The sequence below is a fragment of the Acinonyx jubatus genome, chromosome C1 (assembly GCF_027475565.1).
Source record: "Acinonyx jubatus isolate Ajub_Pintada_27869175 chromosome C1, VMU_Ajub_asm_v1.0, whole genome shotgun sequence".
Classification (NCBI taxonomy): Eukaryota; Metazoa; Chordata; class Mammalia; order Carnivora; family Felidae; genus Acinonyx; species Acinonyx jubatus.
In genome coordinates, this window is record NC_069381.1 from 119222003 (window position 1) to 119236347 (window position 14345).

The window sequence follows — 14345 nt, forward strand, 5'->3', positions numbered from 1 at the left end:
GGTAAGCTAACTATTTTCAATTTTTTTAAAAAAATCTCAGAATCCCTTTGCATTCTTTAAAAAAATATTTGTGTGTGTTTATTTGTGTGTGTGTGAGAGAGAGAGAGACAGAGCAGGGGAGGGGCAGAGAGAGAGGGAGACACAGAATCTGAAACAAGCTCCAGGCTCTGAGCTGTCAGCACAGAGCCCAACACGGAGCTCAAACCCATGAACCATGAGACCATGACCTGAGCCAAAGTCGGACACTCCACCAACTGAGCCACCGGTTGGCTATTGAGCACTTTACTGAGTGCTCCGTAAATCCCTTTACATTCTTAACAAATTATTAATGACCCCAAAGACTTTCTGTTCAAGACTGGTGGTGGCCAGAGGCTGGGAGTGGAGTGGCAGGTAGAATGGGTGAAGGTGGTTAAATGGTACAAACTTCCAATTATAAGATAAGTAAGTCCTGGGGATGTAGTGTATAACATGGTGACTACAGTTAACAATGCTGGATTTTTTATTTGGAAGTTGCTGAGAGAGTGATCTCAGAAGTTCTCATCACAAGAATAAAAATTTGTAACTATGTATGGTGATGGATGTTAAACTCATTGTGTCAATCCTTTCTCAATACATACACATATGAAACAAATACAATGTTATATAAGTCAATTATATCTCAGTCAATAGTTTCTGTTCGTGTATATTATATCTATCAATATGTACTGTATTAAACATTAAAATGTAGGTACACAGGGGCACCTGGGTGGCTCAGTCGGTTAAGCGTCCGACTTCAGCCCGGGGTCACGATCTCGCGGTCCGTGAGTTCGAGCCCCGCGTCAGGCTCTGGGCTGATGGCTCGGAGCCTGGAGCCTGCTTCCGATTCTGTGTCTCCCTCTCTCTCTGCCCCTCCCCCGTTCATGCTCTGTCTCTCTCTGTCCCAAAAATAAATAAATGTTAAAAAAAAAAACTTTAAAAAAATGTAGGTACACAATACTTATTAACATTGTTACTATTTATTAGTTTTTAACATAATAATAAACCTGCAACAAATTAAAAATATTTTTATAAAAGATAACTTTTCCTCAAGAAGAAGTGAGAGGAATGGCATTTCTTTTTTTATGATAATTGTTTTTCTTTTTTTAAACCCCATATTATTTAGCATAGGTTGTGCTCTTTATTTTTTGTTTTATAATATATTTATTAATAACATAATAAAATTTAGAAAATTTAATAGAACCTTATGTCTGCTTTGGTGTCCAATCTGTTGTGACATCATGCACACATGCCGTGTCACCTATGGAAAAGCCACTGTAACAAAAAAAAGAGAAAAATGGGAAGTAGCTACTGACAGTATTATGTTATCAACTGTCCTGCCTCACAGGTTTCCTGAAAGTTCTTGAGGGCTATCCGAGATCCCCCTTGGATGAGAGATGCTGGACTAGATACTAACAGATAAAGTGGGCTACAAAATAACCTTGCATTCTCTTGACCCATATGTTACCAGTTGATCTCTTTATCAAGATCTATCTCTTTTGTGAAGAACTTGTGCCCTGAGGGTAATTTCAGCAGGCCCTCAGCTGACCGGGCCTGTCTTGCTGAAATACCTGCTTGGTCCAGGCATGAAATGCACTAATTAATAGTGATGCTTTGTAACTGAGGCCTGAGAATCTTCTGGGAATATTTTATACAGCTTGTTAACATTGTATATTGATAATTTGCATCTGGTCTTAATGAGACCCCCAGAAGGGTCTACTTTCCAGGCTGATTACATAGCAAGAATAAGCCTGCCGGACCAGCAAGGTGTAAGAAACATCGATCAAGATTTAATTCCTCACTTTCTGGGTGTGAGAGGTTTTATGCACATGTTGGAGGTCAGTGACCCAGACAGAAAGTGTCTGGTATGGCCCCATAGAGTCCACTCCTGCCTGGTCTCTCCCGCGTCTTGTTATGGGGTAGCCTTTGTGATACATATTGTTACTATAGTGCTATTGCTACATTGTATCTTTTTCCTGAAAAAAGGTATATTTGTAAGCATTGTTATTTTGATTCCTGTGACTCTTCCTTAGAAAGGGAACACTATCTGATGGCCACTATTAGTGCAACTTCCCTAACATTTCCATCTCATCCCCATTCCTCACTTCTGTGAGCCTGGCAATACATGTGTTATGTTATATGCTTGATATCTAATTGCATTGTGCATTTTGTTATCTTTAAATTGGTTTCTAAGTGCAGGTCTTATCTTCCCATTAATTGTAAGCTCCTTGAAGTGAAAGGCTGTGGTTTTTCTCTTTTTAAATTCCACATTACCTAGCACAGATTGGGCTCTGTATTTATCAGTTCAGTCTGCCATAACAGAATACTTCAGACTTCATGGCTTAAACAACATACATTTATTTTCTCACAGTTCTGGAGGCTAGAAATCCAAGATAAAGGTATTAGCATTGGTAGGAAAAGTTTTCTTCCTGGCTTGTAGATGGCCACCTTCTTTGCTGTGCCTCACATGGCCTTTTTATGTGAAGAGAGAGAGAGAGAGAGGCAGAGAGACAGAGAGACAAATACGAAAGATAGAGAGACTGAGAGGGCACAAAGTCTATCAGATTAGAGCCTCATTCTTTTGACCTGACTGAATCTTAATTACCTCCCTAAAAACTCTAAACACAGTCATATCATAGTTTAGGGCTTCAACTTACACATTTTGAGAGGGGGACACTATAGCAAGCTCAGGCCATAGCAAGCTCCCAGTAAACTCCTGTGGAATACAATTGAGCTTAATTTGCTTTACAAAAACGGATGGTCATTTACATACCCTAAAACAGAGTGATCACAATGACCATGGAGGTTGATAGGTAAATGAACATTACTGCATTTGTTAGCTAGATTCTAATGTCTTCTTTGAAATCATTGAGTCATTGGACCTATTTTGAGAAATAGGCAGCAAAGGAGATGTGTTTAGATAAGCTGTTTTCATCTGTTTTTGGTAACAACTCACCTAGCTTCACCAACCACTTGAATCCTATAGATCACTCTTTCTAAGATTACTGATGTCCATTCTAAGATTGCTGATGTCACAAAATAAATGACTCGTGTGCAGGGTGTATGTAGCACCCTTGCAGATCAGTTGACAAAATTTAACATAGATCCAGAGGGATCTCAATGTGTATCTTTAAAGTAATTCCACCTTATTAACCTATTTTAAACACTTCATTAAGAATACATTGTAGTTCCCAAGCATATAAACTTCTGTTGCCATAGTTTAACCGAATTAGTCATTCTCAAGATGTGGTCCCTGGGGGCACTTGGGTGGCTCAGTCGGTTGGACATCCCACGTTGGCTCAGGTCATAATGTCACGGCTCATGGGTTCGCGCGTGTCAGGCTCTGTGCTGACAGCTCAGAGCCTGAAGCCTGCTTTGGGTTCTGTGTCTCCCTCTTTCTCTGCTCCTCCCCTGCTCATGCTCTGTCTCTCTCTGTCTCTCAAAAGTAAATAAACATTAAAAACAATAAAAAAAGATGTGGTCCCTGGATCAGCAGGACCACTGGGTTTTAACAGCCCTCGTGGTGATTCTGAGGCATCCAAGATTTTGAGGATCACACCTTGATCAATTGTTCCAAATTCTGCCTTAACATTGCAATATCAGGAAAGCTTTTTAAAAAATGGTAGTGTCACCCGCAGATATGATTTAGTTATTATAAAGTTGGAACTAGACAGCTTTGGTTTTTACAAGTTCCCCAAGTGATTCTAATGTGTAAACATGGTTGAAATCACCATCCTAGATTAATTTGCATGCTGTTCAAAACTGAAATTATAAGGCTGTTTTGTAACCTCAAGCAGTGTTTATAAAGGAGGCCAGCATTCTTTAAGGTCAGGCTTATTTCTGTTCTTCATCTTCCTTTGACATTTTTTAATATAGTTGCATTGAGATAATATAATACGATAGCTTTTTTCTTTATAGGTGTACACTTCGATGAATTTTGATAAATGTATACTGTCATGTAACCACAATCACGATCAGAGTAGAAAATATTTCCATCATCCTCCAAATAGTCCTTTCTCATCAATGCCCAGCCCCTGGCAACCACTGATCTGATTTCTGTCCTTACAGTTTTGCCTTTTCTAGAAAGGTCATACAAATAGACTCATATAGAACATATAGCCTTATGCATTCTGTCTTCCTTTACTTCTTTTACTTAGAGGAATGATTCTGAGATTCATCCATGAAACTGCATGTAACAATGACTCTTTCTAATGTATCCCTTTACACGGGCATACCCCTATTTGTTTATTCACCAGTTGATGGATATTTGGGATACTTCCCATTTGGCACTATTTAAGAATAGTTGCTATAAACATTTACGTGTAGGTCTTTGTGGGACCTATGTTTTCATATCTCTTACATATGTATCTAGAAGTGTGGATGAGTTAGTTGTAAGGTATGTAAGTTATGCCTGATTTTATTTATCAAGAAACTGGCACACTGTTTCCAACAAGGCCATATAATTTTTATTCTCATCAGCAACACCTGAGAGTTCCAGTTGTTCTGTATCTCCCATAGTAGTTTGTAGATGGTTCCATCACCTAGTGCATTGACCCTTTTATTAGTACGACATAGCCCTTTTTAACTCTGGTCATTTTCCTTGTATTGAAGTTGGCTTTATCTGACAATAACCGATTTGGCTTTATATTGAATAATGTTTGCTGGGTATATGGGTTTCCATTCTTTAAATTTAACCTGTCTTTATATTTAAAAGGAGTTTCATGCAACAAGGATACAATAGGATCTCCAGTTTTTTTGCCACAGCTGACAATTTCTGTTTTTATTTGGTGTACTTAGATCATTTATACCTATTGTAGTTATTGATATGTTTAGATTCAAAGCTACCATCATGATAGTTCCTGCTTTTTGTCTCATTTGTTCTGGTCTCTTGTTCCTCTATTTTCTGGCCTTTTTGTGTATCAGGAATTTATTATTGACTTTGTTTTATCTCAACTATTCGCTTCTGAAATTTACCTGTTTCATAATTATTTTTAGTGGCTGCCTCTGTGCTTTGTAATATGTATCCTACGTTTATAGCATTCTATCTTCTGATAATACATATATATTTCTTACACTTCAAGTATAGTGTAAGAAACTTAAAAAAATATTCTTCTGGGGCACCTGGGTGGCTCAGTCCGTTAAGCGGTCGACTTCGGCTCAGGTCACGATCTCGCGGTCGTGAGTTCGAGCCCCGTGTCGGGCTCTGGGCTGACAGCTCAGAGCCTGGAACCTGTTTCTGTTCCAGAGAGGGAGATTCTGTGTCTCCCTCTCTCTGACCCTCCCCCATTCATGCTCTGTCTCTCTCTGTCTCAAAAATAAATAAACGTTAAAAAATTAAAAAAAAATATTCTTCTATTTCCTCCCATATTTCCTTTTTGCTATTGTTGCTCACATTTTACTGCTACATACATTTGAAATCCCCAATACATTATTACTATATTAACTGTATATAGTCTTTAAATTTTTTTAATGTTTATTTTTTGAGAGAGAGAGAGAGAGAGAGAGAGAGAGAGAGAGAGAGAGAGAATGAATGACCATGAGCATGAGCATGGGAGGGGCAGAGAGAAAGGGAGACACAGAATCAGAAGCAGGCTCCAGGCTCTGAGCTGTCACCAAAGAACCCGATGTGGGCTAGACCCCATGGACCATGATCAAGAGATCATGACTTAAACTGAAGTCAGACACTTAACCAACCAAGCCAGCCACCCATGCTTTGTATAGTCTTTAAAACCATTAAGCATAATAACAGCAAAACAACATTTAGTGTATTAACCTTCATTTCTTACCATAGTGCTCTTCATTTCTTTGTGTATAGCCAAATTTCCATTTAGTATTGCATTCCTTCTGCATGAAGAATGTTCTGATGAGAATGAATTCTCTCTGCTTTTGTTTGCCTAAAATTCATTATTTCATTTTATTTTGGAAGACATTCTCACTCAATTTAGAATGCTGAATTGATAGACTTTTCTTGACAGAAGTTTTTTCTAAAATTCTATTATTCTAAATAATAATAATAAATAATAAATTCTATTCTAAAATTTCTATTTTCTTCAGACAGAAAGTCTTCTGCAATTCTTAATTTTGTTCTTCTATATACAATCTGTCTCTTTTTTCCCTACCTGAGGCTACATTGCAGATTTTCTCTTCACCTTTGGTTTTTGCCACTTGGCTGTGACATTTCTAGGTACATGTGTGTATGTGTTTGAGTGTGCTTTTCTATTATTTATTCTGATGCCCTCTTTGAACTTCTTAGATATGTATTTTGTTGATTTTGAAAAATTCTTGGCCATTACATCTTCAACTCTTTTTTTTTTTGCCCCATGTATGAGGATGTAAATGATTCATGGGTCCCACATTTTTATTAGTGTCCAAAATCTATATGAAGCTACAGATAATAATAAAAATACATATTGAAAGTACACAAAAGTAGGAGAAGACAAGTTAAAACTCAATAAGAAAATATTTTAAAAAATACACCTTTCATACTAGAGAAAAACAACAGATTCTTCCCTCCTTAATTCCAAGTCAATAGTTTTGTGAAGGTTGTCAGACCTAACACTTATTTTTTTCTGCCTAAATTCAAATTTTTCAAATGTTGCCTCTAATGGGGTTCAGGACACACACCCCCAAATTATGGCACCTTTGCATATTGAATATTTTAAGTTGAAGGAGTTTGAGAAAAAAAATCACAAGTGGAAGGGTCTCTGAAATTCCCCCTTACCCTTCACCCCGAAACAGGTCATAAAACACTTAGGTGAGGGGTGCCCTCCCTATACCCAGAAGAAAGGAGCTTCTTTATTTCCAAAGACAAAGGGATACCAAGAAAAATCCAAACAAACAGGCCTTGCTAAATTTTCCTAAATCAACTGCATTTACTTATGATCCTCACCCTTTCATGTTCCTTCATGACTATTCACACTTCATCAAACCTAGCATAAAAATACTCAGCTCTCATTGTTTCCTCCTCTTTATTTCATTCTGAAGGCTCTCGCATCATAAAAGACATAAATAAATTTGTAAGTGTTTCTCTGTTAATCTGTCTTTGCCAGTTTAATTTTCAGACCCAGCCAGAGACCCCCAGAAGGGCAAGTGGAACTTTTTCCTCCCCTGTACCTACAATGCCCTTCCTAATCTAATAATCCAGATAACTGCTCTAATTCTGTCTTCTAGGTATATTTGGCACCTTCCTCAGACAAAATTCCAGATTAACTGCAGATTTCGAGTTTTACAAATCCTAGATAGCTTGGCCACACACCGTGGTGATGCTTCTGGACTCTTCTCACCACAAAAGAAGGCTTTATATTGCTAAGAAGCCATTGCCTTGTGTATTGGTCATAGCTTAATTTCCATTTATGTCTTCTGTCTCCAAAGGTCATAACCATCAGATAAATTACTTATTTAAATGTAATAAAAAATACTAAATCACCCACTTTTTCTTTTTACATTTACCACTTTCTTCATCTTGAGCTACAAAATCACTGTATTTATAAAATGAATGTAATCAGTTGAATGAAGAGAGAAGGGGAAAGAAAATTCATGCCCCAGTGTGCTTGTCTCTTTTCTTCCCCATTTATTTATTTATCTATCTATCTATTTATTTATTTATTTATTTAGAGCACACAAGCAGTGGAGGAGCAGAGAGAGAGGAAGAGAGAATTCCAAGCAAGCTCCTCACTGTCAGTGCTGAGCCCAACATGGGGTTGATTCCATGAATCATAGGATAATGACCCGAGCCAAAACCGAGAAGAGTCAGGCACTCAACTGACAGCCACCCAGGCACCCCATGCTTGTCTCTTTTTGACTCCCAGCACTGAACACTAAAGTTTGTGTCTTTTCACCAGTGACATAATTATTTTTTTGCTAATGTTTATTTATTTTGGGAGAGAGAGAGAGAGAGAGAGAGAGAGAGAGAGAGAGGGAGAGAATGAGTGGGGGATGGGCAGAGAGAGAAAGGGAGACATAGAATCTGAAGCAGGCTCCAGGCTCTGAGCTGTCAGCACAGAGCCGGACGTGGGGGCTCCAACTCATGAAGTGTGAGATCATGACCTGAGCCGAAGTCGGATGCCTAATCCACTGAGCCACCTAGGCGCCCCTCACCAGTAATGTAATTATTATTATTGGGAAAATGATAATTAAAATTAAGAGGATATAATTAAAAATACTTCAAATTTTCTAACAGCACTACATTCATTTGAAAGCACTTTCTTATCCATTTCTCACTTCTTTCTCACAACAAATCTGTAAGGTAGGCAGGGGAGGTGTTCTTACCCTTGAGGGAAGTGAAAAGAAGAGTAGCTGGGAATTAGGTGTGTGTCAGACATAACACAATGTTCTGCTAAGCAAGCTCAGAGGGCCACGTGAAATCACCACAGATTTGCTTTCTGGTCCCTTAGGAAAAGAAAAATAAATGGAGTGTGGAAAGGGAAAATTATATTTGTGGACTAGGAAACAGGAGACTTAGGATCTGTGCAGCCATTTATGGTATGACTCAAATAAGTCACTTAACTTTTTAATTTGTACATCTGTAATAAGATGATGATAATGATTATACTGACTGCCTCACACGATAAGTAGAAAGTGCTCTGAAAACCAATACCAGTCTCCCCTTCCTCCTCAAAAAGCCTAGATCTGTAGCATTTGCTAATTCCCACAATGTAAATAATACCAGTTTGTAGATACTATTTAAATATAATAAAATAATAAGGCAATGACGAGTTTTGAGTACTTATTGCCTCTGTTTATAATGTATTAAAAAAAGTCTTTTAAGAGCAGTTTTAGATTTATAACAAAATTCAGAGAAATGTACAAAGATGTTCCCCCTACACATTTACATAGCTTTCCTCGTTATCAGTGTAACTCACTGGATGGTACATTTGTTACCAAGGATGAAGCTACATTGAAACATCATAGTCATCCGAAGCCCATGGTACCTTATGGTGCACTCTTGGTGTTGTACATTCTGTGGGTTTGAGAAAATGTATAGACACGTTTCCATCATTATGGTATCATACAGATGATTTTCATTGCCCTAAAAGTCCTCTATGTTCTACCTTTTCATCCCTCTTTCTCCTCTAACCTTTGGAAACCACTGATCTTTTTATTGTCTACAAAGGTTTTGCCTTTTCCAGAATGTCATATAGTTGGGATCATACAATATATATGCCATTTTCAGATTGGCTTCTCTTCTTTCACTCAGTAATATGCACTTGCGATTCCTCTACGTCTTTTCATAGTTTGATAGTTTGTTTATTTGTAGTGCTGTATAACACTGTGTGTGGATATAGCACAGTTTATTTTACCCATTCATCTACAGAAGGACACTTTAGTTATTTCCATGTTTTGACAATTAGGAATAAAATGGTCATAAATTTCCATGTACAGATTTTTGTGTGAACATAAGTTTTCAACTCCATTGGGTAAATACTAAGGAGTGTAATTACTGGATTTTATGGTAAGAGTATGTTGGGTTTTGTAGAAAACCATCAAAATATCTTCCACGTGGCTGAACCATTATGTATTTCCACCAGGAAAGAGAGAATTCCTTCTGTTCCATATCCTCACCAGCATTTGGTATTGTGGTATAATGTATTTTTATTGTACATTTTTATAACTTAATTTTTAATAATGGCAGCTTTAACAACCAGCTAGCACAATTCCTGAAAACTTAACAATTGGCTCTCATAGGCCAGTAGTAGCAGCCCTCTCCCACCCCTTCCAGAAAACCAGGGCAGCCTCTGCTTTTCTCTGGTACTGGTAGTGAAAGGGCAGGCCTACGCCAGCCGACTCCATCTTGTTCTGTGTCCTTCACCTTGACCACACCTCCTCCCCTTGAGTAACCCCCCCCTCACCTGCCTAACAGGACTCGACCCTTCCCCAGGACCCTTCCCCAGCCAATCGGCTGAGGCCATAGCCATTACCTCACCAACTGCCCCCAGGCCCCAATAAAACCTTTGTCCTTTTGAAACTCGCTCTCTTTCCCTGGTATCTCACCGCTGCGTTGGTGCAGGTAGGGGATTGAGCTCGAGCTAGCTCGAATAAAGGCTCTTTGCTTTTGCATCGGACTCGGCTCCCTAGTGGTCTTTGGGGATCACGAATTCTGGGCATAACATTTGGGGGCTCGTCCGGGATCCCCAAGAACCCCGAGGGACCCCCGACCCGGAGAGCCTGACTGGCCACGGTTAGTGTCTGTTTGTTCTGTCTTTTCTGTGTGAGCTCATTTCTGGAATTCTGGTAGTGCCCGACGCGGTCTAAGTGGACGCACTGGAGGACCACGGGCCGGGAGTTTCGGAAGACGTTCCGATTCTCCCTTCTGGAGGGACGTGGAATCCCCTCAAAGGTCTGAGACGAGGCGGGTCGCTCCCGCTGGTCGGCGTGAGGCCGTCGTCTTTGGAGGGACGTGGAATCCCCTCATCGGTTTTGGAGGGACATGGAATCCCCTCAAAGGTCTAAGCTAGCTTGCAGTTTTGCTTCCATGGAGTTGGAAGACTTTCTAGGGGCCCTCTGTTTGTCTGTTTTTGTGTTTCTCTGTTTTGTTCTGTGGACTTGCTGGACGGACATTATGGGACAGACTCAGACTACTCCTCTAAGTATTACGATTGATCACTTTAAGGATGTGAGGGGAAGAGCTAACAACCTCAGTGTGGAAGTCCGAAAGGGTCGGTTGCAGTTTTTTTGTTCTAGCGAGTGGCCAACTTTCAATGTTGGATGGCCACCCGAGGGGACCTTCGACCTCCCTACTATCCACCGAGACAGGAGTATCATCTCTCAGCCTAAGGCGGGCCATCTTGATCAGCTCCCTTACATTATCACTTGGCAGGACCTTGTAGAAGACCCACCCTCTTGGCTTAAGCCCTTCCTAACCCTGCTCCCTCCAGAGCCAAAACCCATTCTTGCTTTGCAGGAAACAGAGAAGCTTACCCAGCCTTCAGCACCCCTCTACCCTGTCCTACAGGGGGGTACTGAAGAAGAATTAATTTTTCCTCCCCCGTATAACCCCTCTAGGATGCCGGAAGAACACCATCCTCCCCCTCCGGGGGAGGCAGACGCTGTTCCGAGAGCGGGAGGCGGAAACGCTCCAGGGGGAAGCCCGCCCTTTACCAGACAAAGGGCTCAGAGGGGGCAATCTGCCTCCACCGCCGACTCCACTATTCTGCCCCTGCGAGCCACCGGACCCCCAGACGCGGAGGGGAATCAGCCCCATCACTATTGGCCTTTCGCCACTAGTGACCTCTACAATTGGAAAGCTCAGAATCCTAAGTTTTCCGAGAAACCGGCAGGGCTTATTGATTTATTAGACTCTGTTCTTTTTACCCATCAGCCCACGTGGGATGATTGCCAGCAGCTTTTGCAGGTCCTGTTCACGACTGAAGAAAAAGAATCCTCAATGGGGCCCGAAAACTAGTTCCAGGCGCAGACGGGAATCCCACCACCAACCAGGCTCAGATAGATGCCTCCTTCCCCTTAACTCGGCCCCAGTGGGATTTCAACACGGCAGAAGGTAAGGAGAGGCTCCGGGTCTACCGCCAGACTCTAATGGGGGGTCTCCGAATGGCTGCTAGAAAGCCAACCAATTTGGCCAAGGTAGGAAATGTACAACAGGGAAAAGATGAATCTCCGGCTGCCTTTTTAGAATGGATCATGGAGGCATTCCGTACCTATACCCCCATGGATCCAGAGGCTCTGGAAAGCAAGGCAGCTGTTATCATGGCCTTTGTAAACCAATTGGCCAAAGACATTAGGAGAAAATTACAGAAAATAGATAGACTAGGAGAAAAAAGTCTGCAGGACTTACTGGTGGTAGCCGAAAAGGTATATAAAAACCGGGAGCCTCCTGAGGACAAGCAGGCTCGCGCCATGGCGGCTGCCAGCAGTAAGCAGACTCGAGACCTGGCCAGAATACTACTAGCTACCACTGCTGACTTCCCCGAGGAACGAGACCGCCGTCTCCGGCAGCTGGCAGACGACACAAGAAAAGGTAAAAGCACCAAGGGGGGGAAGCAGAGGCTGCAGAAGGATCAGTGCGCATACTGCAAGGAGATAGGGCATTGGGCCCGAGATTGTCCAAAAAGAGCTGGCGGGAAGGGAAGTAAGACTGATTAAGTAAAAGTCCTAGAGCTGGATGAACTAAGTGATTAGGGGAGTCAGGGTTCGGACCCTCTCCCCGAACCCAGGGTAACTCTTAAAGTGGAGGGGACCCCTATTGACTTCCTTGTCGACACCGGAGCACAACATTCGGTCCTCCGCACCCCACAAGGAAAACTAGCCAGCAAGAAGTCCTGGGTACAAGGGGCAACTGGTATGAGCCAGTATTCATGGACTACCCGAAGAACAGTAGATTTGGGAACGGGCCGGGTATCCCACTCCTTTATGGTAATACCAGAATGCCCCTACCCGCTGTTAGGACGGGACTTACTGACCAAGATTGGAGCTCAGATAACTTTCAGACAAGGGGGGCCTCAGGTCACTGATGGCAAGGGCCACCCCATCCAGGTCCTGACCATGAAACTGGAGGATGAATACCTCCTCCACCAGGAGGTGCTCCCGAGAGAGGATAATATAGACAGATGGCTACAAGAATTCCCCTCGGTTTGGGCAGAGACAGGGGGGATGGGACTAGCCGCTCACAGGACCCCAGTCCTGGTAGAACTCAAGCCAGGAGAGAGTCAGGTAAGGATCAAACAATACCCCATGTCTCAGGAGGCCTGGAAGGGGATCCAGCCACACATCCAGAGACTACGAAGCCTAGGGGTACTAGTTCCTTGCCAGTCTGCCTGGAACACCCCCTTACTGCTGGTCAAAAAGCCTCACACAAATGACTACCGACCGGTACAAGACCTCCGGGAAGTAAATAAGAGGGTCGTGGACATACACCCAACTGTTCCCAACCCATATACTCTCTTGAGCTCCTTGGCGCCCTCCAGGGTCTGGTATACTGTACTGATTTAAAGGACGCCTTCTTCAGTCTGCCGCTGGCACCCCAGAGCCAACCCTTGTTCGCCTTCGAGTGGCATGATCCGGAGGAGGGCTACAGTGGGCAACTCACCTGGACACGGCTACCTCAGGGATTCAAAAATTCACCCACCATCTTCGACGAGGCACTACACGAGGACCTGGTATTTACAGACACCTTCTCTGGCTGGGTGGAGGCATACCCAACCAAGCATGAAACGGCTCAGACGGTGGCTAAGAAGCTACTAGAAGACATCTTACCCAGGTATGGTTTTCCTGCCCTGGTAGGATCAGACAATGGACCAGCTTTTATCTCAGGTAACACAGGCAGTAGCCAAGGCGGTGGGGGCAAACTGGAAATTACATTGTGCTTATAGGCCCCAGAGCTCAGGACAGGTAGAAAGAATGAATAGAACCCTAAAAGAGACCCTTACCAAATTAACCATGGAGACTGGCGGGGACTGGGTGACTCTCCTACCGTACGCCCTTTACCGGGTTAGAAACACTCCTTACATTCTGGGTTTTACTCCCTACGAGATCATGTTTGGCAGGCCACCCCCTGTTATTCCCAGCCTTCGAGCTGAACTTATTGCTGAGTTTAAAGATCAAGAACTTTTTCTTTCCTTGAGCGGGCTCCAGAGGGCGCACGAGGACATTTGGCCGCGCCTCTGTGCCATCTACGAGGCTGGCCTGATCCCGACACCTCATCAGTACAGGACAGGAGACTGGGTCTACGTCAAGAGGCACCACCGAGAGACTCTCAAGCCGCGCTGGAAGGGACCCTACATCGTGGTGTTGACAACCCCCACCACTCTCAAGGTAGACGGCATCGCGACCTGGGTCCATCACACCCACGCTCAGCCAGCGGACCCCTCCTCAATCCGGAAGGACGTTGTCACGCGATGGGCCATCAGTCGGGACCAACACAACCCGCTCAAGCTCAAGCTACAGCGCATTTGACCTACCTAATATTGGTAACTCTGTTAACTCTGCTTGTCATTGCTCATGCTGCCGGGAGTCCCCACACCCCCCAAAACATCACCTGGCAGATCATAGACACCAGCTCAGGGACAATATTTAATCAGACGTCCCAGAGCCACCCCAGGGACACTTGGTTCCCAGAACTTTGCGTAAACCTCCAAACTCTGTTCCCCTTGTCACCATAAATGCAGCCGGTCCCATGATTGGGTCCCTAAGCTACATGACAAGGGGGGAATGAAAGGGCAGGCCTACGCCAGCCGACTCCATCTTGTTCTGTGTCCTTCACCTTGACCACACCTCCTCCCCTTGAGTAACCCCCCCCCCTCACCTGCCTAACAGGACTCGACCCTTCCCCAGGACCCTTCCCCAGCCAATCGGCTGAGGCCATAGCCATTACCTCA

The 14345-nt window shown here is 43.0% G+C and overlaps 1 protein-coding gene across 1 annotated transcript; it reads left to right on the forward strand.

Moving 5' to 3' along the window:
* Positions 1–1712: 1712 nt before the first annotated feature.
* LOC128311846 (uncharacterized) lies at positions 1713–13273 on the forward strand. Its single transcript, XM_053203591.1, is given in 4 exon segments — positions 1713–1853; positions 4272–4411; positions 10696–11384; positions 11387–13273. Coding segments are annotated over 4 exon segments (2544 nt in total). The 3' UTR covers positions 12961–13273.
* Positions 13274–14345: the final 1072 nt, after the last annotated feature.